At 40.3% G+C, this 23,430-nt stretch overlaps 1 protein-coding gene across 1 annotated transcript; it reads right to left on the reverse strand.

The window, feature by feature from the left end:
* Positions 1-15,702: 15,702 nt before the first annotated feature.
* arl3a (ADP ribosylation factor like GTPase 3a) lies at positions 15,703-23,159 on the reverse strand. Its single transcript, XM_036573886.1, has 6 exons — positions 23,071-23,159; positions 20,381-20,524; positions 19,539-19,655; positions 19,264-19,314; positions 18,798-18,983; positions 15,703-17,544 (listed from the first exon to the last, which is right to left on the reverse strand). Exons 1-6 carry the CDS (start codon positions 23,071-23,073, stop codon positions 17,497-17,499), a joined length of 549 nt encoding a protein of 182 aa, XP_036429779.1. The 5' UTR covers positions 23,074-23,159; the 3' UTR covers positions 15,703-17,496.
* Between the last annotated feature and the right edge of the window lie 271 nt (positions 23,160-23,430).

The raw sequence follows: 23,430 nt of genomic DNA on the forward strand, positions 1-23,430 counted from the left end.
CACAAAATTAGTCCCTTCTACTGAAAATCAAAACGTAATTGGTTGATTACACTGTCACTTGCTAATGTTCCTTATGTTATCTGGCACATTAGGACTTCAGTCCAGCTCGTGAAGGCCTAACCAAAAGGGAGAGCTCGCTTGGCTGTGTCTACCCAGATACCGCAATCCTGATTGGATTATTTTTGTTGGTTATTTAACCTTTTTTGTTTCTAGTCAAAATTTAACTATGAAGGAAGAGAATTACTACAGCACTTACAGAGTCCAAATACAACCGACGTCACAAAAATGAACAAAAATTGATTTTTTTCTTTTTTCACATAAACCATTAGGCCTTCTCTGAAAGCCTATAAGGCCCTGAGGGTGACTGGTATACACTCATATAGATCCTCTATAAAGCATGGATTGGTTAGAGCAGAACCCCTGTTGTACCAGGCAGTAGGCCTGTGTGTTACATTGCCTGGAGATTTGTCAGTTGGTGATCTCTGGATTTTGTCTTTTGAGCGGTCTCTGTTTATAAAAATGGTTTTGGGGGGCCGTGTTTGAGAGGCAGTTAACCATTTGTCAGGCAGTTTAATCATTTGTTTATGACTTTGGTAATATGTAGTTACTGTTTGCTGAGCTTTATGAGGCGTGACTGGAATATGTGGCCTTCCTGTAAAAACTCCGCAGCCTTTGCCTGACTCACTGGACCTACAGCAGGCTGGGTGGAAGGTGGTGGAAGGCATGCCTCAAAGCGATGGCAACACATCCACCAGAATAACAGCGGCGAGTCATCGCAAATCCCCCACATCTGATATAGCTCTCCTGCACGGCAGACTTGGAGGAACCAGAGGATGACAGAAGTGGTGACGACTGTTACGGGTTGCCCTGTGATGCGTCAGGCTCAGAGATCCCATTAAAGCATAGTGGAATTTGGGGGTGGGGAGGAGACAGCTGTAGGGTAGGGGGGGAAGGGGCCAGAGGGGAAAAGAAGAAGAAGAAGAAGAAGAAGGGGAAAGTCATCAGTCTCCAAGAGAAGCTCATCATTTATTTATGGAGTGTAACGTTCCTGTCCTTCTCCTCCCACGGCCCCTCGCATCCACACTCATTACACACACACACACACACACACAGTGCCGTCGACACTTTGTGACCAATTAGAGATCTGAATACAATCCATCTTCTTCTTCTCCTTCCTTTTTTTTTTTATCTTCCCCTGCCGGCTTGCTGTGGGTGGACACGCCATATGCTCTGAGCGTTCCACAATGGGTTTGTTTTTTAGAGCTCCACACCGTCCCATGATGCTAATCACACTGGAGCTGCTCATGCGGACTGACTGCAGCCCGTGGGAGGACTCCTGGCCTGCCGGAAGGATCGATTGCAAAAACGCAGCAGAGGCAGCAGCAGCCACTCAGCTCTGGCTCTTCTTCGCATGTGATCATGCCTGCGCTGGTCATATTTCACAAGGCCTGGAGAGAAAAGATAACACCCGTTAGCCGTTAGGACTCCTAAAACCTCTCCTGGACCGAATCCACCTCAGACAATATGAATTGTTCCCATTTTTTTTCTTTTTAAAACAGGGTGTAGGTGTAGGAGCGTGAGAGAGGGGAAGAGAGAAGGAGGAAGATAAGGGTGTAGACATATTTGGATAAAGGCTGCAGGGCCTTTCACTCTGCTGCTTCCTTTGAGGCCATCACAGGCTGAGGCTAGTTCTTTGGTTTGCATTCACACAGTAAGCTTTGCCGTCCCAGTCCTGCTATAGGGCTGGGTGAAGTGTCACATGTGACAGCTGATCAGATTAAAGAGAATTCGCTATGAGCTCTCCCCTCTTTTAACATGCATTATTAAACCATGTCTGGGGCGTCCCTGAGAAGAAGGCTGCACACAGAGACTCCCTCAGCCGTTTGCAGGGGGAGGCTGTAGGTTTTGATTATAGCGCTCTAAGGTGTATTGTTGCATGCTTAATGGTAGCTTGAGATCTGTTACCTGACCATCAGTGTGTGATTGGTGTACTGGAGCTGTCATGTAGATTGACATTGTTTTCTACCTTTACTTTTTCCAGTGAGAAACCTGGAGTAATTCACCACAACTTTAGGCTGTTTTATGTGTTTAAGTGCACACTCTTGAAAATAAAGACGCTAGAGGGTTCTGTAAAGCAAAGCCATGAAGGACTCGTCATCCCTGCTGCTGGAGATCTGCCTTTCTGCAGACTTTAGCTCCAACCCTAATCAATTCTACCTGATCCATCTAATTATTGCCTGTAGAAGTCCTTCACTGCCTGATTTGAATGTGTTAAGTGTGGGTTGGAGGTGAAACCTGCAGGAAGGTAGATGCCCAGAAGGGTTGGTGACCACCACTGCTATAAAAGAACCACTTTTGGTTCCCTATAGAACCTGTCAATGGATGATTTGTTAAAGGAACTTTTTAAAAATGAGATGTGCAAGTCTGAAGAACCTTTTCAAAGGTAATGTAAATGTTTCTCCTACGGCTGTACATCCAAGCAAAAAACCGCAAAACTGCTACATAACTACACTCTCATAACTACATAACTTACCTATTACAAACCTCAAGTCGAAAAAGGTTGGGACAGTATATGAAATGTTAAAAAAAGCACAAAGCAGTGATTTTTCCCTTTGACCTGTACACCTTGAATATCTGTTGTACTGTATAAACTTTATTTTTGTGTATACACTCTTTCCAACAAAATTGGGACAGGAGCTTGTATAGCATTGTGTTACATCACCTTTCCTTTTAACAGCACTTACTAATCATTTGAATGAAAACACCAAAAGTGGAATTTTTTGTCATTCTTCCATTACGCAAACCTTCAGTTGCGCAATTGTGCAAGGCCTTTGTTGTCATATTCTGCGCTTCATCATGTGCTACATGTTTTCAGTGAGAGACAGGACTGAATTGCAGGCAGGCCAGTGTAGTGCCTGCACTCTCTGATTACACAACAAGTGCAAAATGTGGCTTGAAATCAGCATGGACGTCCCTGAAAAAGACGTCGTCCAGAAGACATGTTGCTCCAAAACGTGTATCTTTCACTGATAATAGTGCCTTTACAGATGTGCAAGTTACTTGGGTGATGAGCACTAATTTGCTGATGAGTGTTGAGCCTCGATCCATTCTAACTCATAAGGAACTAGGCCTGTCCTGGATGCTCCTTTTATACCCAAGCATAATTGCATCACCCATGTAAGATGTTTTTGAACATTGTACAACACTGAACTAGTCTTAAATTGTCCCTGTCACAACTTTTTTGGAACATGTTTCAGGCATCAATTTCAGAATGTGTGTATATTTACTAAAAACAATGAAGATGATGTGGTAAAACATAAATATCTTGTCTTTGTGCTGTTACTGTCCCAATACAGGTCAAAGTGAACAAAATACTGCTTTCTATTTTTATGTGCATTTCAAATACTGTCCCAACATTTGTGATATTGAGGTTTGCAGTTTTATATTAGTCACTGTATAAGTCATAAGATTAATAACTAAATAATAAGCCTATCAATAAACTAAAAAAAAAAACCTAAAAAATGTTTTTGAATCAACTTCAACAAATACCTTTAATGCAAAATGAAAAGCAAAATGAAGTAAAAGCAAAATAAATGGGTTAGATTAACAAAAGCAATATTTTGTAGCAGTTCAAACCTCAAACTTCACTTCAAATCAACTTTTGCCCTGTTACATTTTTGTACGATGACAGTAGTTGAAGAGAGTAGAGAGTTCAAGGGGTTTATTTTCTTTTGTAGTGATGGGTGCATGACTGTTAAGATGATTCTGCATTCCTCACCGGAGATCAGTGTTCTCGTCATCCATAGGCACTCCACCACAGCTGTCCATGACACATCACTATTAGTCACGCCTCAGACACTGTACTGTTCAGGTACATCCTTGTTGATTAGCAGAACCCACACCGTAGCCAACACAATGATACAAAAAACTAATTTTGCTAATATCAACAAAATCCTGCTCTTTTGCCATTTTTCACACACTCCAGGTTAAAAAGGGTTACTTTTGGTTCTGAATGTCCAAGGAAATTGCAGCGTAAGCACAGTTTGTGCTGAGAAAAGAAGAGAGTGGGAGCGAATGTGAATCCCCAGAAAACCTCAGCAGGGATCAGTGTGAAGCAGAAGAGGCCAAAGCCGCTGGCCTCTCACTGCAGCCAAACTTTACAGCACTATAGTGCCAGCACACTAGCTAATGACTTTCATTCTTCTCTCCGTACTCCTCCTCACTGTCACTAAGGGTAAAATAAAAAGAGGAAAGGAAATAACGAGGAGGGAAATAGCAGTAGGAGCGAAGAAACATGCTCATTTGTGTAAAGACCACACCCACCTATCCTCACCCAAACGTGTTGTCATCCCCTCACATGCCCAATAATCTATTTACCATGCAGAATTAAGATTTCTGCCATCCAGCACATTGTGACTCCAATCCCTAAAGCCAGGCAGGATAATCCAAAATCCCTCTTAGGGCCTAGAGACGCACGGCCAGGAGAGTTGCAAGGGCATGTGGGTAATTTTGAGGACCTGGGGGGCCATCCTCTGATCTAAGAAAGTGGGGGTTCCAATCAGAGCTCATAATCAGCCTATGTGATGGTTTCAGATTCTTTATAACATATTTACTTAGTGTATGACTGACATGAATGGGCAAGAGATGAAATTTTATGTCTGTTTTAAAATCTTAAAGCTTTTCTAAAAGTCCTTTCTGGAGCATGGAAATGTGGGCTTTAATTTGAGTCAAAATGTTGATGCATGAGGCTGATATTCTGCAAACCAATTTAGCACATTATGACACCACTAAAGGAAACTGATGTAGCAATTTTTTTCCCCAGAATTAGTAAAGTTTTCTTATGGAACATCACACATTTATGTTACTACTGAATTAAAGGAATGCATTGAATTTACTTGATTCAAAGTTGTATTTAATTTCCACATAAATAAAATAAGTTATAAGTAAGGTAGGTAAAGTGAAAGACTGCATGTATGAAACATATGGTTACTGTTACATCAAATCTTTATAACCATTTGAAAACACCAGCTGCCCTTTATACTATATGAAAATTTCATGATGAATCGACCAACAGAAATGGTCCAAAATCACCCAATGCACATTGTTTCCCTGTTGCTATAGAGTTAGTATTTTTGAGATACAAAGATTTGTATTTATTAATGTGGGAATTATTTAAAATCAAGTGAAATCAATGCATTACTGTTTTCAGTGCATTACTAACTCTAACGATTATCGCAGCACACAACATGGGCTCTGTTTAGCATGTGCTGCAGGAGCAGCAGCATTCTGGCCTGAATTCCCAGGCCCCTATGTTAATAATTGGAGGGGTGCGCTCAGGTAACAAAGAGGGCAGCCAGAGCAGCAGATTTCCCCCAGTCTCTGGTTACTCATTATAGGAATATGAAACCTGCAGTTGTGTGCAACGTTCGCAGGCCTGACTCATCCCATACAGTGTGTGGATGTCTTTGATTAGGCAGGGGGCTTTTGGAAACAGAAGTGTGATGTGTCATAGAGAGGAACGGGTAAATGTGAAGGGCTCGAGGGCAGCTAATGCAAACAGCAGCTGCACAACAGCTGAGAGCCGGCCTCCCAGCAGAGTGGAAGCACTAAAACACACACCTTCACAGAGGCCCCTCTGCCGGGGCACGTACACACACATATACACACACACGGCTGTCATAGAAACACACAGCTGTCAAGTGCATCTAGCCACGCCCCTGTGAACATAAGCAAATGCACACCAGTGTAGTGATGCACTGACAAGTTGACACCAGAACACACATGCACATATATACATACACACACAGGGCAGGACTGAACTTGAGTTAAACCTCTAATTCAAATAATGACACATAACCCTCTATTGCACGGTGTTGCCAAATGGCAACAATTGCTTTATCTCAATCTTACTAAAAAGCAGTAATATAAAATCTGAGTTCTCCTATTTAATAATGGAAAGGGGTCTTTTACTTTGAAAGGACAAATACTTCATGACATCACATGACCAGGAATTCTTATCAAGGTGTTGTTATTACCATACATTCCAAATTACAATAGAAATTAATTTCCAACATTTGTAAATATTGGGTCATACATTTAATTAAGTATAAGTTGCATTTGTTTGTTCTTGTCATATGGCAACAATCTACCAAATACCCCACTTCAAACAATTTTGTTTTCAAATAGTTCCATTATTTAAGAAATTTGAAATAATAAAAACACACTAAAACATTTTTATTAAGTTTTAGTAATAATTCATGCAATAGACGGTTAAAATCTTATGCACTGTCTGTAAGAGGTGACAGTAAAGAAACACAACTTAAAAGCCAACATAAAGGCTGTGGGCTACGGCACCGCAAAACCATTGTTTTTAATGAAGGTGCACACACTGCTTCTGAGGTTCAGCGTTATACAGTACACCCCTCCATTTTTGCTATAGACCTCTGAAGTTGTGATGTCATTCTGTAGTGGGTATCATGTCCATATTTGAGACTGTGGGTCAAGGCTGGTTCTCTATATGACAGAAAATAAATCCGTTTTCGCAAATCGCTGCTGTCATGTCTTGTATAAACTAAAACGTTCCAAAGATGAAACCTTTTACTGTGCAGAGATTTTTCTTTTTGTTCATTATCTATTGTTATATTAAAATAAACCATAAGCAGACCACAAAAAGGCCACAGGACGTGTGACTTTGAAATTCATACAGAAAAAGGAAAGATGTTCAATTTTTTAAGACTAAATAGACAAATGATAATGGTTTGTTACATCAACTAACATTACTAGCCTTGTCTCATTTCACCTCATATCTTTTAGCTCGAAAGCAGTGAGTTTGTGGAGAGTTAGGGGGTGTTGAGACGATGCCTTTTCAAACTCTCTCAAGAGTGTTTTTTTCAGTCGTTGTCCTGTAGCAACAGACACCACCACTCAAAAGCACTCCTGTAGCCTGCCCAACGCACTTTGTATTTTCAAAAACGCACATGTAATTTGTAAAACTTTAGTGCCCACTAAAGCTACCATACATCATCCAAAGAAGACCAATCAAGACTGAGGATTCTGAATCACTCATCCAACTACTTTTAGTTTTTTTCAACTAGCTTTCAAACACAATAAATTGTATTCTTGCCTTTTTTGCTTTATTTGTATGTTTTGTCATAGGAATAGTATCTATGTTTTCTAATTATCATTATATGTGTCAGTTTAGAAATGTTTGTGTTTACCTACTTTTCAATCTGATGTGTTCAATGGCTAACTAAGAAACATGTCCTGCTTCTTTTAAGTACAAGATGAGGCACACTTTGTGCAAATGTGAGAAGATGTATTCTTTACATTTATACAAATAGAGTGTAAAATGAACTTTAGCTTGATTTTTATCAGTGCTCTCACTGTGAAGCATTCTGCTTGGTATAGCTACACTTTGTGCTATCTGCTGTGCTAAGAGACGGTGTGACGCATTCAGCTCGGGTGGCCCATAGCAGTCTTGTGTTTAATATGCAGAGTTTACTGTAACCTGTTCCCACTGTGTTTCCTGATTATGTGCGTCATGATGATGACTCAGCCCAGGTCAGTAAGTTAACACAGAGTGACTACTCACACACACCAGAACCATCATCACATCTCACCATGTGCTAAATATACAAGAGGAAATACTGACCCGAGTCATGAAGATTAATCAGAAATGGACATAACACTCTTCTCACTGTGGTTTCATTTAAAGAATCTTTTACAGTAGAAAGCATTTCAGTCATTCCCTATCTATAGAATCTCTATAGGCCTTATCTGAGAGTGTCTCTGTAGACTAATTATCTTTCACGTTTCCTGATGTTACAACTCAGCAAGGTGGGCACAGGTTTCCTTGGATACGCAAACTTTAACTGTATCCCATGCTCAGACCATGACGCAGAGCTTGGAATGAAGCGCCAGCCAGCAGGTGCCATACTGAGAACCCTGAGACTTGTTATTCAGAGTAAGGCAATGTGTGAATGGTATTAAAATCTGTTCACATTTTACCTCCTTTAAACATTTTCCTCTTGTTTAGGCAGGCAATCAACCCATTCTTGATCGTTAAAATGGTTGATATGGAGTATTCTACCATTTCAGTTCAAGCTGCAAAATCTTTTAACAGCATTAAAAGAGATAGTAATAAGCTAAAAACATACAAAAACATCATTTGTGTGGTACTTTCTATTGGGAAGTGGATGTTTTAAACACCTAAATTTCAACTTGTAGACAAAATACTTAAATTTCTTTGTATTGGTTTCTCTGTTTTTTATTTCTTTTGAAGTTGGTAGATTTAGATAAATGACTTAAAAACTTTATTCAAAAAATGTTGTCCCACGTTTTTGTCACTACCGAAACACAAGGAGTTTTAGTCCATAGGAGGACTATTCATTTTAGCCACAACCCAGCATTTTAGAGCAGGAAGTGAGACTGCATCCCTGTCCCTCACAGCCATATGGTGAGCAGTTAGATCCCACTGTTTTAAAGTAAATGTGTCCCAAGATCTGAAAACGAATACCAAAATGCATATTTTTCACAGTTCAGTCAACTTTTTTTGTGTTTTAGTGAGAAAAATCTGATTTTTCATGTGTACAACTGTTCCACTGGCTCCTGGCTAGCATTTTGAGATATACTGAAAAGTAGCTAAAATTGTTACTACCGAAACATTTGGTAAAGTTTAGGCAGTTTTATGATCATTTTAGTAGTGTCAAAATGGAATGTTTCCCTAAATGTTTCATTTGTTTTACAAACTCAATTACACAAAAGTTGGGACAGTGGTTAAAATGCAAATAAAACTAGAAAGCAGTGATTTATTCATCTACTTTGACCTATATTTGAACAAAAAACAACGTTTTTGTAAACATAAGTTCGTTCTGAAATTGATGCCTGCAACACATTCCAAAAAAGATGGGACAGGGGCAATTTAGGACTAGAACGTTGTGAAATGTTCAAAAAAACATCTTAAACAGCTCATGCAATCAAGCTTGGGTATAAAAGGAGGATACAGGAAAGGCCTAGTCCTTTATGAACAAGGATGGTTGAGGCTCACCACTTTGCCAAAAATGCCTCAGCAAATAATCCAACAGCTTGAAACTAATATTCCTCAGTGAGCAGTTCAAAGACTTTTAGGTATATAACTCTCTACAGTGCACAATATTGTGGCATTAGGACACGCTGGGTCGTATATAGTTTACAAGATAATGGAATATTTGTGCATGTTAAGCTGAGGTTATTTAAAAGCTTCCAGGGCAGAGTTGTAAACAAAGGAGTAGCCAGCTATTCAGTGTGATAGTGACCCAGTGCCGTCAAAGCCCCTCAACAGTTTCGGACTCCCCTCAACGTCCCTTGGGGACCCAGGAGGACCTCATTACCCTGATGGCTGCAGGGAACCGGCCAAAGGCTGAGCCCAGAAGGACGCTTGGTACTCCCTGGATCCAGGTGCCTTTAAGGAGGCGACACACTAATCATTTCAGAGACTTCTTGGTAGACTAGTGGGCAAAGGGGAGGGGCAATGTGGCCAATGTGCTGTTGCCGAGTTTTCATTAAAGCCGAGTTATGAGACCAGAATCTCTTCAGAACGTTTCAGAGTTTCTTTTTAGAACCATCTATGCTGCAATATCATCAAAATATTCAAGGATTCTGAGAAATCTCTGTGCATAAAGAGCAAGACTGAAAACCACAAATGACTACCCATGACCTTTGACCCCTCAGACTGCATTGCATAAAAACTGGCATGTCTCTGCGATGATATCATGGGCTCAGGAATACTTTGAAAAACTGTTGTTAATAAACCCCGAATGTCCACAATGCAAGTTAAGACTGTACTAATCACAGTGTCAACACTGGGCCTCATTCACCAACCATCCTTAAGAAGAAATTTGCTCTTAGGTAGGAACAGAATCTACACACACTCAAGAGCACAAAGCTGCGAACAGTTCTGTGGTTAAGAGCTGACATAGACTTTTTCTTAGGACCTTTCTCAAGTACACATTTAAGAACAATCTTAGGAAAATATGGGTGAATGAGACCCAGGCAATCAGATTTGATGCGGCTAAACTGTTAAGTAAGCAAACCAGGGCTGTGTTCACACGACATTTTCACATCCATCAAAAAATGCATTGACGCACTTTGTCTGTTTTGAGTGTGTTTGTGGGTGGAGATAGATATGAGTAGGAAACTCATTCAACATTAAAGCTCATAAGCGAAAACTTCTGGTGGTTGTTGATGTTTGAAATTTCTGTGACTAACTGAAGCCCCCATTCACATCATCTCCTACTAGCAAAATGCATGGATACATCAGAGTACGCTCCATCAACTCTGGTAAACTCTTTTAACAGACAACGGTGTCATTTTCTTGCAATGCCTACTGTCCCCTGTCCATCAACACATCATTCTAATTGAAATCAATGGTAAGAGGTACGTTTTTTCATTGATACATTAAGGTCCTTGTGAATGCAGCCTAAAGCCTTTTGGGCAGCATGATGAACGTTTGAGGTCTAAAATAAATAAATAAAGACAAGAAGAAAGTCAAATTGCAAGTGCTTGTCACAGCGGTTCACACATCAAAATATTCTTGGTACTATTAGTCATGGTGGTTCAGTCTGTGGGGGGCTAAAGGGCTTTCCGTTGTCACCCTTGCTGGGTGTCAGGATCTCATTCCATCCAGCACCTCTCCTGAAGGCCTTTCTCTTAGGAGGCGCTAAAGGGAGGGGGGGGAGTTCCGCAGCAGGTGACACACCTCATCACCATGTCCTTCACGGCTCAGGTGGCCCCTCCAGAGTTCCGGCCCTGAGTGGAGTCATTCAGGGGACACACTCAAACACTGCCCACAGCCAAAAGCTATTTTAACCTGTGATCAGGCAAAGCAGCAGGTCATTAATGGTGTTGACAGGTCTTAGGCAGGCTATAGTGTCTGTTGAGTGTTGAGATAGAGTAAAACGTTGACGCTGGGGGAGAGGAAAGTGACTGAGGGAAAGTGTACGCTGTACACTGAAAATTATACTTCTCTGTGGACAGATTCAACAGTGCAGGCTGCTACGCCTGATAATCAAACCTGCTCAGTCGGAATCAAGAACGAAACAGAGGATACAGCAAATGGAAGACTGAATAGTGAAAGCCAGACGAGAGCTTTAATGTCCTTTCACTATGGGTGCGACTGAACACGAGGTCTCTAGAGATTCTTTCATCAATTACCAGCACATGACATTCACTCAGTTCAAGGTAATGGCACTAGCAGGATCAGTGGAGGACACGTAGAGCGCTCTGGAGACGCATGTCTCTAGCCATTCACCTGAGCAATACGGCAGCTGGAGAGGTTCCCATAGTAACATAAGGCTTGATGGTGTGATGACATTAGGCCTGCCCTTTGAGGGGGGGGAGGGGGCACTTCTGCAGAACATAGCGCTGCTGCTTACCTTATCACACCAGCACATTTACTCAGTGCAGGGCGTAATCTAAGAGAGTGTAGGAGGACGCATCCTCACTAAATATAAGGTGAAAATATTAATAATCGAGAAAAAAGGAAAAATCTAATTAATGTTCTCAAAAATAACACATTTCTAACAGATGCAATAGCACCTTTAAAGGGCAGCGCTGATTAACGTTTGTTTATTTAACCTTGAGCTGTATCTGTCTTCATTTGGAAGTTCTCTCTCTATGGTAACACTTGTAGTTGAAGCCAACCTTTATTCACTAAATCTAAAGTGAATAAGTCTAAATCTTCGCCGGAATTATAGACTAATTCCTTTGTTATCTAGTCTGCAAGAGGGACCAAACTTCCTGAGAGTCCTGTTTAGATGCAGACTTACGGAGACTTCAGTATTTTTATTTGTTAATTTATTTTTGGACTTTTATCCAGTTTTCTCCCCAGTAGTCATTGCTAATTTCATCTGGTAGCTAGGTCTCCACTGTCACACGAAGCTACCAAGCTAGACGGGTGAAGGCTAGCGCATGCTTCCTATGAGACAATAACACCATTTTTTAACACAGGGCTACAAATAGAGCAAACAGTGTGATGCAAGAGCGAAACATTTAAAATGAAATTGGACAAATGAAAAAAAAAATGCAACGTGTTAGTGGGTGTTGTGCTGGTACGAGTGGATCAGACACAGCAGTGCTGCTGGAGTTTTTAAACACTGTGTCCACTCACTGTCCACTCTATTAGACACTCCTACTTCGTCAGTCCACCTTGTAGATGTAAAGTCAGAGACAATAGCTCATCTGCTGCTGCACAGTTTGTGTGGGTCATCCTCTAGTCCTTCATCAGTGGTCACAGGATGCTGTTGGCTGAATATTTTTGGTTGGTGGACTATTCTCAGTCCAGCCGTGACACTAAGGTGTTTAAAAACTCCAGCAGCACTGCTGTGTCTGATCCACTCAGACCAGTGCAACACACACTAACACAACACCACCACATCAGTGTTACTGCAGTGCTGAGAATGTACCCAAGTAGTACCTGCTCTGTGAGGGTCCATGGGGGTCCTGACCACTGAAGAACAGGGTAAAAGGGGGCTAACAAAGTATGCAGAGAAACAGATGGACTACAGTCTGTAAATGTAGAACTACAAAGTGCACCTATATAGTAAGTGGAACTGATAAATGGACAATGAGTGTAGAAACAAGGAGGTGGTCATAATGTTATGCCTGATCAGTGTATGTACCTGACTGTCTGTTAAATCCTCAAATGTTGCCCTACTGCTGTGCAATATCAATGTGCACTACCACAACACTACACATTCCATAGGGACAGAGCTGGTGCTAATTCATAGCGGTGGTAATCAGATGAACAAAGGCTGTTTATAAAGCAATTCACAATGTTTCTTCATTAAACATTGCTAAGTAATAACGTGCAGATCCATTATATGGCCAAAAGTATATGGACACCTATACATCGCACCTATATGACCTTGTTGGACACCCTATACCAAAACTATGGGGATTAATATGGTGTTACCACCCCCCCACCCCCGCATCTGTAACAGCCTCCACTTTTCTGATAAGGTTTTCCACAACATTTTGGAGTGTGTTTGTGGGAATTTGTGCCCCTTCAGTCAAAAGAGCATTTGTGAGGTCAGGCACTGATACTGATGTTGGACGAGAAGGTCTGGTTAAGAGTCAGAGTTCCTCCACACCAAATTCATTAAACCATGTCTTTATGGAGCTCACTTTGTGCACAGTGGCACAGTCATGCTGGAACAGGAAAGGGTCTTCCCCAAACTGTTGTCACAAATTTGTAAGCACAAAATTGTCTTAAATGATTTTGTATGCTGTAGCATTAACATCACCCTTCACTGGAACTGAGGGGCCAAGCCCGAATCCTGGAAAACATCCCCAGACCATTATCCCTCCTCCACCAAAATTTACTGTTGCCACTATGTATTCTGATAGGTAACGTTTTCCTGGCGTCCATCAAACCCAGATTCATCCATCAGTCTGCCAGAGAACAAGTCTCCACTGCTCCAGATTCCAGCGGTGGCATTGTTGACGCTTGGCAGTTGTACATATTGATCTTAGGCTTGTGTGTAGCTGCTTAGTCACTGAAATACATTCATGAAGCTCCCAACACACAGTTCTTTTGCAGATCTTGCTTCAAGAGGCAATTTGGAACTCTTTAGTGAGTGATTTCACAGAGGATAGACGCTGTGTACTTCAGCATTCCGCAGGCCTGTCATATAAGTTTGCATGATCTACCACTTCGTGGCTGAGCTGTTGTTGCTCCTAGACACGTCCATTTCACAACAGCAGCACTTACAGTTGACCAGGACAGAAATTTCACAAAATGACTTGTGGCAGAGGTGGCATCCTATGACAGTACCATGTTTAAAGTCACTGAGCTCATCCGTACACCCCATTCTACTGCTAGTGTTTGTCTATAGTGATTGCAAGGCAATCTGCTAAATTTTATCCACTTGTCAGCAGTGGATGTGGCTGAAACACCTAGTTCTTTAGTGTAAGCAAAATAAGAATGTTCACGAAATGAGTGGAACATGTCATGCTTTATTTTATGCTGGTAAAAAATAGGTTGCTCCTAATATGTCTAAATATAGTATTTTATGTTATAATTTTAAGTGAAAACCATGTTTGACAGTATTCAAAGCACACTGAGGAAAAAACAGAGACTCAATTCACCTGAATCAAATCAGAGGGTCATCTCTTCACACTGAATCAGCAGTAGATGTATTTTGGATTGTTACTTGTTAAATTGTTTTTGTATCATATGGTAAACCATGTATTTGTGGATCAGACACAGCAGTGCTGCTGGAGTTTTTAAACAGTGTCCACTCACTGTCCACTCTATTAGACACTCCTACCTTGTCAGTCCACCTTGTAGATGTAAAGTCAGAGACAATAACTCATCTGCTGCTGCGCAGTTTGTGTTGGTCATCATCTAGTCCTTCATCAGTGGTCACAGGACACTGCCCACAGGATGCTGTTGGCTGAATATTTTTGGTTGGTGGACTATTCTCAGTCCAGCAGTGACACTGAGGTGTTTAAAAACTCCAGCAGCACTGCTGTGTTTGATCCACTCAGACCAGTGCAACACACACTAACACAACACCACCACATCAGTGTTACTGCAGTGCTGAGAATGATCCGCCACCCAAATAGTACCTGCTCTGTGAGGGTCCATGGGGGTCCTGACCACTGAAGAACAGGGTAAAAGGGGGCTGACAAAGTATGCAGAGAAACAGATGGACTACAGTCTGTAATTGTAGAACTACAGAACTAGTAAAAAAAAAAATTGACAATGAGCGTAGAAACAAGGAGGTGGTCATAATGTTCAAAAGAGGAAGATGCACATTCCAGTTCTTTTGCCTTAGGTGAGTAACAAGTTCAAGCATATTAATATGACAAAATTATTATGAAGATGCAACTTTTTATGAAGAGTTTGCAAATATAACCTTATCTAGCTGTGTAGCTAAGGCTAACTTTATTAGTATGTATGTATGCTGGCCACTACAGAACTAGCGTTTTTACAGTCTGCCTAATAATATTATAATACTGAATGATATTGGTTTTGGTATCTGCCCAGCTCCCAAGCATTTTGCCAGCCAACCCTAGACTGACCCCAATGCTCAAACCAGCATCCCATTTCCACCCCTCAAATCATAAATTAACAGTTATGCCCTTGACTCTGGGCCCAGAGTGGGGAAAGTAAAGGGCCTTCCATTCACTTACTATGTTAGAAAATGTTTCAGGAAAGAAACTAAAACTTTAATCTAAAAGGAAAGGAAAGCAGTGTTTTTGTCTATAAAAAAGACAGTGGAAAATGGAAAAGGTACTAAATGGAAGCGGTACTAAATGAGGTATTGTGCATTACTGTGCATCAAAGAAGGGATGAGTGTAGCTACTTCTTGTATTGCATAAAAGAATGTGAATAGAAATGAGTTTGATTGAACCAACTAACTGAAACAATACCCTAAACTGCCTCTCTGCTATAAATCAAACTATGTGAGAGTCTCTTATTCAGAATAGGTGAATTCATCATTATGAAACTGCTTTATCATGCCAGGCCTGCTTTACATTCAGCATGTGGGCTGCATTCAATTTTAACAGCCTCCCACACCTTCCTAAAACTATTGCAAGCCCAGGTTTGGTATGACCCACCATGTACCACAGAGACAAACGAAATGAGAGCTTACCAAGCTACAGCCTCAGTCTCAGCATGGCTGCTTAGAGAAAGAATCAGTCGTAAGAAAATTGACAAATGTTTCAACAGCCGTGCCATTTTAATCCTTGAACATGGAAAAACAAAACCAAACAAGACACACGCACAAAAAAACCTTTCAAACAAGTTCATATTTAAAGAGACAGTTTGTTTTGTGACCAAATTCTGCATTTTATAGTATCAACCTTATGGGTTTCATCAAAAGATCCTGGTGCTTAAGCCATGCTGTAAGCTGTTGGTCCATTACGTTAGTAGTATCTCTTCTCTTTCTAATACATTTATTATGCTGGATATGATGTTAGAAGCTCCTTTAAAAACAGATAAAGTTGTAAATAACTTTTTTCTAGGCATTACACATCTATCATAACATTTTTGATTACACTGGCTTTAATTCAGGTTGTTTTTCAAAAGAATTCAGAAATTAAAAAAGAGAAACAATTGAAAATAGTACAATAACAGAATATTGATGCTCTAAGAACAAAAACTTATATTACTTAAGGTAAACTTACAAGAGAAGGAAAAAAAAAACACTGTTAACTTATAATGGAAGTCATCAGGTGATTTTGGACCATTTCGATTGGTCCATTCATTTTGGAATATTCATATGATATAAAGGGCAGCTGAAAACATAATGAATTATGAAAACATAAAATAAACAAAACACAATGCAGATATAAGATTTTGTTCTGACAGCAAAAACCCCACCATGTTCTGAAGTACTGGATGCCCAGGAATGTTAGGAGATACACAAATGAAAACACTCACACAAAAGTCCCTTTTCTTGATCTTTCCTCTCCTTTGGTCATTGTTGGATCAGTCCACCCTGGGGCAAGCATTCAGTCTCACACATACAAAGCACCTCTTCGCTGCCACAACCAGATGCTTAAGCCTGCTAAACCTGTTACCAGCACACCTGTCAACAATTCCATTCACGTCCTGTCCTAAGGGAAGAGGAGGTGGCTGTGCTTCCAGAGGTATGCACTGTCTTAGCCTGATGCTCTCCCACTAATCAAATTAGAATGTGCACTTGATTTCCAGGCTTTCATAACACTACAGTTCAAGCCAGCTGAATGCTCTTTTGGAGCATAAGTTACACAGGGAACAAAAAAAACAAACACCACAACAAGGTGGCCTAACATCAAAATTTTTCTCAAACATCTAAAAGAAGTAACGTATAAAAACCAGGAAATGGAAAAAAGGCTCTACAGTGTGTGTCTGTGTCCTCTGACACCTCAAATTAGTATGCAGTCAAAAATCTCTGTACCAGAAACACTCCACATCAAGTAATGACACAAAACCCAGTTTCCACACTTACCACGCACACACACATGCGCACCACCACACATTTTTCCATGGCTGATCGCACATCATAAAACTGCAATACATGAAGTAACAAGCCTTTGCAGAGAGAACGCATACAGAGGGGGAAAAGAAAAGAAGCTCAGTCTTGAAATGAATTTGTCAGGCAGCTGCAGGGCCTCTGCTTGGCTAGCACTAGTGTTTTGGGCCTAGGTTAGGTTTGATAGCTGCAGCACTTTGGTTATATGTAGATGTTAAGGGTAGTGGTCAGTTAGTTTTAAGCTAAAGGAACAGTAAAGTGACAGTAGAATTGATAACAGGACACGGTGGATCCATGGGGAATGTAGCCAGGGACTTGCAGTGCAGTGGCAGTGGCCATTTGCAAGGGTCAGGGGTTAAAGGTCTTGTCCTAGTCCTCCCCAGCTGCTGTCAGAGTAGAGTTCATTCCCCTATAACCTGGACCAGCTGGTGAAGAATCCACAGTCCACAGTGTTCACTTTTTCAAACAATGCCTGGAAAGCGTAAAAATGTACCTATTTCTTCTTTGCTGTGACATTCTTGCAGACCCAGTTCATGCCGTCCTAAAAAGACAGAATGCAAGTCAGTAATATTTACAGAAAAAAGTACCCCAGTGGTCAGTGCTAAGCCAGAGAATTGGTCAGTTCTTAAACAGTACTGCTAGCTACATTGGGATTAGACAAGAGTTCTGACTACACAACCTGATGGTTTAAAAAAAGGTTTCACCTTTGTTATTAGTAAGTAACAATGATCGCCTTAGGCTGGCTTTAGACAGTGAAACATAATTGCTTGAAACCTACATGAAACTAAACTGCACTTGAGTTGCATAATGCAAAACGCCCTCCAACGTACTGACATTTAGTCGCAACAGTCGCAAGCATCTCAATTTTGTGAAGCAAGTTTCATGAAACAGCCAAATACCATCAAACACATGAGGTGATCACATTGACTCACATACTTTAAAACAAGTTCATCGGATCAATAAACAAGAAAATAAAGCAGAAGATGGTTTATTTGGCAGTTGAAAAGGAGACAGTAGTTAGTAGTGAGTTTCCTGAGCCATGACAACATACTTGAGTTTCTCAAAGCTAATGTTTCTGCAACCAGCTGCGTTAACTAGCCAGCTAACACTTCCAGCTGATTAAATGGCTTCTTGCCCCACTGTTTAATCTGTTTTAGCCTGCTGTTATTGTGATCTACATAGCTAGATTAATTTTGCACAGAGCTCAGATTAATTTGATCCAAAGGATGAAAATTATTATAGAAGAAGAGAATGAGACGCGCTCCTCAATGATTTTCTGTTACAAAATGAGCGAGACATCAAGTAGGCTAAAATGTAATGGGTACTTAAACAATAATTTTTAAACAGAACAGAATAAAAAGTCAATTATTATACAAAGAAGATAAAAAATGCTGCAACTATGTAAATTTCACCTCACGGATGTTACAGTGTACCAAGAAATACAAGCTGCTAATTTACCAAACTACTGAAAAAATAAAATGTGTTGCTTGCAATTTTCGAATTGTTTTGTTGTAAATTGCAAAGAAATTATTTTGCAGGCAACTTACAACAACTAGATGCATGAAAGTTTCACTGAGTAAAGCAAGCCATAATCTAAGCTGCTGGAACTACTTTTTTGGTGGAAGAAATCCCCCAAATTAAACTCATTTTAGATGTTTAGCTCTTCTTTGCTTTTTTTTTTTTACTTTGCAAAACTGTTGTATAAAAGCAACAGAACATTTAATGATGTGTGTTATAATAATAAATGATTAAGAATTTGTATTTTTCCTCCACAAAATCCAAGGTAGAGCTTACCTGGACTCCTTCTCCTGTAAGAGCAGAGCAGGACTGAATCTGCCACATGCGATCTCGAATAGTGTGCAGGTTGAGGCCCTCTGCGATCTCTGAGGCTGGAGCGGCAGTGAGCAGGTCTTGCTTGTTGGCAAAGATAAGAACAGGGACGCCGCTAAGCTTCTCCTCGTCCAGCAGCTCGGCCAGCTCCTGTGAAGAAAAACCATAGGATGGTTCCCTTTACTACTACATGCATACACATGTCCTGTATTGTGCTGCACATGCCACTGTTCATCTTTTGCTTACTGTCTCCTGAAAACTGAGACAATGTAAAGAAGTGTAATTCTACAATTCACAAGAGCAGTGTAAAAAGCACTGTGTTGAAAGTGGAATCATAGCAGTGTTGAAGGATCTTGATCTATGGGATTTCTTGCAGATAGCTGGCAGTTCCTTCTTTATTTCTCAGTCTCACACACACAAAAATGCTTACCTGCCCTGTTTCTTCAAACCTTTTCCGATCTGCGCTGTCAATGACGTATATCTGAAATAACCAACTTCTCTTAATAAAACATTCACAAACATAAAGCAAAGGCAAATACAGACATGATGAACATTCTGAACATGCCAACACACTGTTTAGGTGAGCATATTAAAGCATTCATCATCATTATGGTCATAAGCTGCAGGGCAATTCTACTGATGCCAACTCCATTTACGATAGAAATATTGTGTATATTGAGTATATGTGTCACTGGAAACACTTACGAGCACGTCAGTGTTTTCAAAGTAGTTTCTCCAGTATGGTCTGATCTTCCTCTGGCCTCCTATGTCCCAAACATTCAGCTTGAAGCCCTGGGACTGCACACTCTTAATGTTGAAGCCCTGGTGGAAAAAAAAAGGAACATGCTGATTTGATCTAAAGCAGGGGCCAAACATTTCCACCAGTAGAACAAACCAGAGGTAGAGTGTTACATTACGTATGTAGGCTCAAGTTATCAAAGAAGAAAATGGCAGTGAAGTACAGGCATTGAATGGACGGCTGGGCAATATGGCAAAAATATAATATCATAATACTTTTCAAAATGTGTATCACATTATTGCGTTTTTTCTTAGTTTTGAGAAGTTGGAACAGAAAGAATGCAACACTAGTGCCACCCTTATATCAAAAGTTTTAAGTACAATGATGTTTTACACACTGCTCCAACTAAAATGGACCAATTATAGCCTCCTTCTAAAAAAAAACATGCAGTTGGTCAGTGTTCTTTAAGTATGTTATAAATGTGGTGTAGCTGATCACTACACAATAAAATATGGTCATGTTGCCCACCCCTAATTCAATGCTACATAAATTTGCCATTTTATAATAAGAATTAATTTTGACTTCTATTGTATGCATATAGATGGACATTGATTAAAGCAGCTCTCTCACCTATCACAGTGGTTTTTAGCCCATAAAGGGTTTCAGAATTACCTATCGTCTAGTAGCAGAGGTGTCAGAGCACAGGAAACAGAATTGTGTGCAGGGCATGGAACAAGGCTGCTTGCCTTCAATTCCACACGCATGACCTTGCTCTGGCATCCTTGTTAAATCTTTAAAACAGGTGTACCTGTGTAGGGGTGATGTGACTGATGTCCTCAGAAGCCAGCTGCTTGAGTAGTGTTGTCTTTCCTCCATTGTCAAGGCCCAAAAGCAGGATGCGCACCTCCTGGTCTGGGGCGCTCTTCAATTTCCGAAGGATTGATAACAAACCCTGCAGCACAAAGGCTCAATCACATCACTGTCTAGAACAGGACAGACTTCAAAAAGCAAGGGGAAAGTGACAGAACAGACTTCCCAACATAGCATTTGCTTTACCCTGGCTATTTTCCTTGACTAAAAGCAGAATGGTATTTCACAAAGCGACATGTGTTGGTTAGCCAGATAACTTAAGCCCACAGTTAAAGACTGTCCTAAGCTCTTTTCCTATTACACAGGCATGGCTTTGAGCTTAAGTTATGTGGCTAGTCTGAGAAATCCTGCTTTGTGAAACACCACCCTGCTCTCTCAGGCTTCAGTCAAGAATCAAAGCTGAATTACCACACATGCCACTTTTCGATCAGTTCAAATTTGATTGAAAGTAAAGTATAATAAAGTGAATGAGGAGGTTGCAATTTGTATTTTAGGCCTAAGGTTATAATGCTCATGTGGGCTTATTTGTGGGTTATTTAAAAGCTTTCTGCATATAAGAAGAAGACAACAGACCAAGAAAGGGAAAAAAAACTTTCCTAAAAGTTCAACACTCTCTCGAATTGAACTAGGAGTTTCTTTTCTAACCACAAAGCATAACTGACCTCTTTCCAGCTGAGGAGTAACACCTACAGTAATTTATATCTAGTCCAGCCAGACTTTTTCTTTAAAGCCTTTTCTTTGAGGTTTCACTAAAGTTTTTTTTAGATACATGAGCATATAATTCCTCTTGTTTAAGGTGATGTTCCACAGTCGTTACACTGAAACAGAAATGTCTCTGTCTCTTTTAGGTGCTGTAAACCTTCGATTTCTTGTAGAAATGAGTGTTAATCTCATATCTTCTGAATAGGTTGTTACTCAAGGTCTTCTTGATCTTTTTACAGTAGACTGTATTACAGTATAACTCCTATAACATAAAGCTTATTTGTACAACTGTACAAATGTTATTGTATTTTCACAGATGTTCATATCATTTTGTAATATTCTGTATATAATAGGTGTTATAGTATGTCTACTCAGACCTGCATATATTTATATGAATATTCACAGATCTCTTTAGCTCCTTTATTCTATTTTTTTGTGTTTTTTTCTATTTTATTTGTCCTTTAGTTAAGTATCTTCTAATAGTCTGTGCTTGTCTGGTCTGTTCAGTATGTTACGTGTCATACATGTGTGCACTCACCAAAACAGATGTATGTATGTGTAACATACTTGGCTAAATGAAGTGATACTGATTCTGATTATACTGCCAGTCTACTTGAACCACTGAATGGTTTGTTACACTCCCTTAAAAGAAATGCAGTCTTTTTTTCTTGCATTTTCTGTCATAGACTAATCTTCATTAAAAGAGTGAGAAAAACACTTCTTTTCTCATCTGTAAGCTCCTTTTCTCTTGCCCTAATTAAGCAACACAGGCCCCTCATCTACATATTTTATCTGCAAGACAATTTACAAGTTAACCACAAGTGTGACAGCTTTCTGAGACATTATCTGTATCTATATCTATATCGTCTATACTTGTAAAAAAGATGGTTATTCAATGGTTCTTTAGTAAAGGAGATGGTTCTGTTTAGAAACATAAGTTCTACATAGAACCATTCCATGCTTAAATGGTTCTTTTCATGGTGAAATTGTTCTTCAGATTGATGGAGAATGTGTTGTATATGGTTCCGTACAGAACTTTTTTGAAAAGGGTTCTATAACCTTTTTGGTGCTATGTAGAACAATTTTCGAAAAGGTTCTAAGAAAACCTTTCCAAAATGAACTCATAGTTCTAAACAGAACCATTCCTTTTACTAAAGAATCCTTAAAGAACCATCTTTTTTAAGAGAGGACGTGTTTCCAGTTCCCTACAAATGATTTAAACCTAATGAAAATGCATAGTAAAGGCATCTTATTCGTATCATTTAATGTATGACTCTAAACTTTCGAACGACAGTAACTCTCATGCGTTAAACTAAAGTCTGAGCAGGCCCAGTATAGGAGCCTGCTAGCTAGCAGTATTTTCATTTGTGGCTACAGACCTGCTTTAGGTTGCGGTAACAGACCTTCTACATGCAGTCTGTCCCACAGTATTGTTACCTAATCATACAGTATCCGACAAGTAGCGACGAAGTTGAAGCAGGCGTTTTATTCGCATTTTCCCGTTCCACCTTAAATGGTGCAACAGTTACAGCGGTAGCCCAACGCGCCAGAATGTAACTACTGCACCATTTAAGGTGGAACCGGAGAATTCGAACGAGAAGCTAAATAAGAGGCCAATTTCAGCCTCGTCAAGAAGCAAAACACTGATGTGATAGTAATGTTAGATAGGTGCTAAAGCTATCTTTCTGGTTAGCTGAACTAGCCAGCTATGTTAGACAGCCTATCCGTTAGCTGGCCAGCACAGTAACGTTAGCTCGCTAAAACTAGCTAACAATCACATTTTTCACGGTTGCTAGGTTGTACGTTAAACATAAAGATGGACATATCTCCTTAATTTGCCATCTGCAAATAAAACAAACATCGCGGACGGAGCAACTAATGTCTGTTCCGTTAGCTTTATAATCGATCAGCGGCTGAATTACAAACCATGTTGCTGTTTTTTCCTGCGGAGACGCCGAGCCGGGTTACTAGGGAAGGCGGGTGACGTCACGAGCCCATTCGGTCGTTAGCCTGGGAGTCGGTCCCCCCCCAGAAAAAGAATCGATTCCTCAATTCCAGGAATTGGGAGTCGACTCCAAAGTTTTGAACTCGATTCCACACAGAGACGTTCACGTTGATAGCACATGGAGTGTAAACACTCTGTCTGAATACACATTTCCTTTCTAAGGTCAAATATAATTAATACTGTAATCTTTGTTTTTGCCAAACGTCCTTCTGTACGTTGTCTTCTGTCGTGTGGGAATCGAGATTAATGTATGGAATCGACTACATCGATTCCTGTCACCT

This window comes from Colossoma macropomum, unplaced genomic scaffold, assembly GCF_904425465.1.
Source record: "Colossoma macropomum unplaced genomic scaffold, Colossoma_macropomum, whole genome shotgun sequence".
NCBI lineage: Eukaryota > Metazoa > Chordata > Actinopteri > Characiformes > Serrasalmidae > Colossoma > Colossoma macropomum.

Coding starts and splice junctions, on each gene's coding strand:
- arl3a (XM_036573886.1), bottom strand. Junction 19,656..20,380: donor GTCACATCACCCCTACACAG/GTACACCTGTTT, acceptor TTTTTCCACCAG/GGCTTCAACATTAAGAGTGT. Junction 18,984..19,263: donor GGTTTGAAGAAACAGGGCAG/GTAAGCATTTTT, acceptor TTTTCTTCACAG/GAGCTGGCCGAGCTGCTGGA.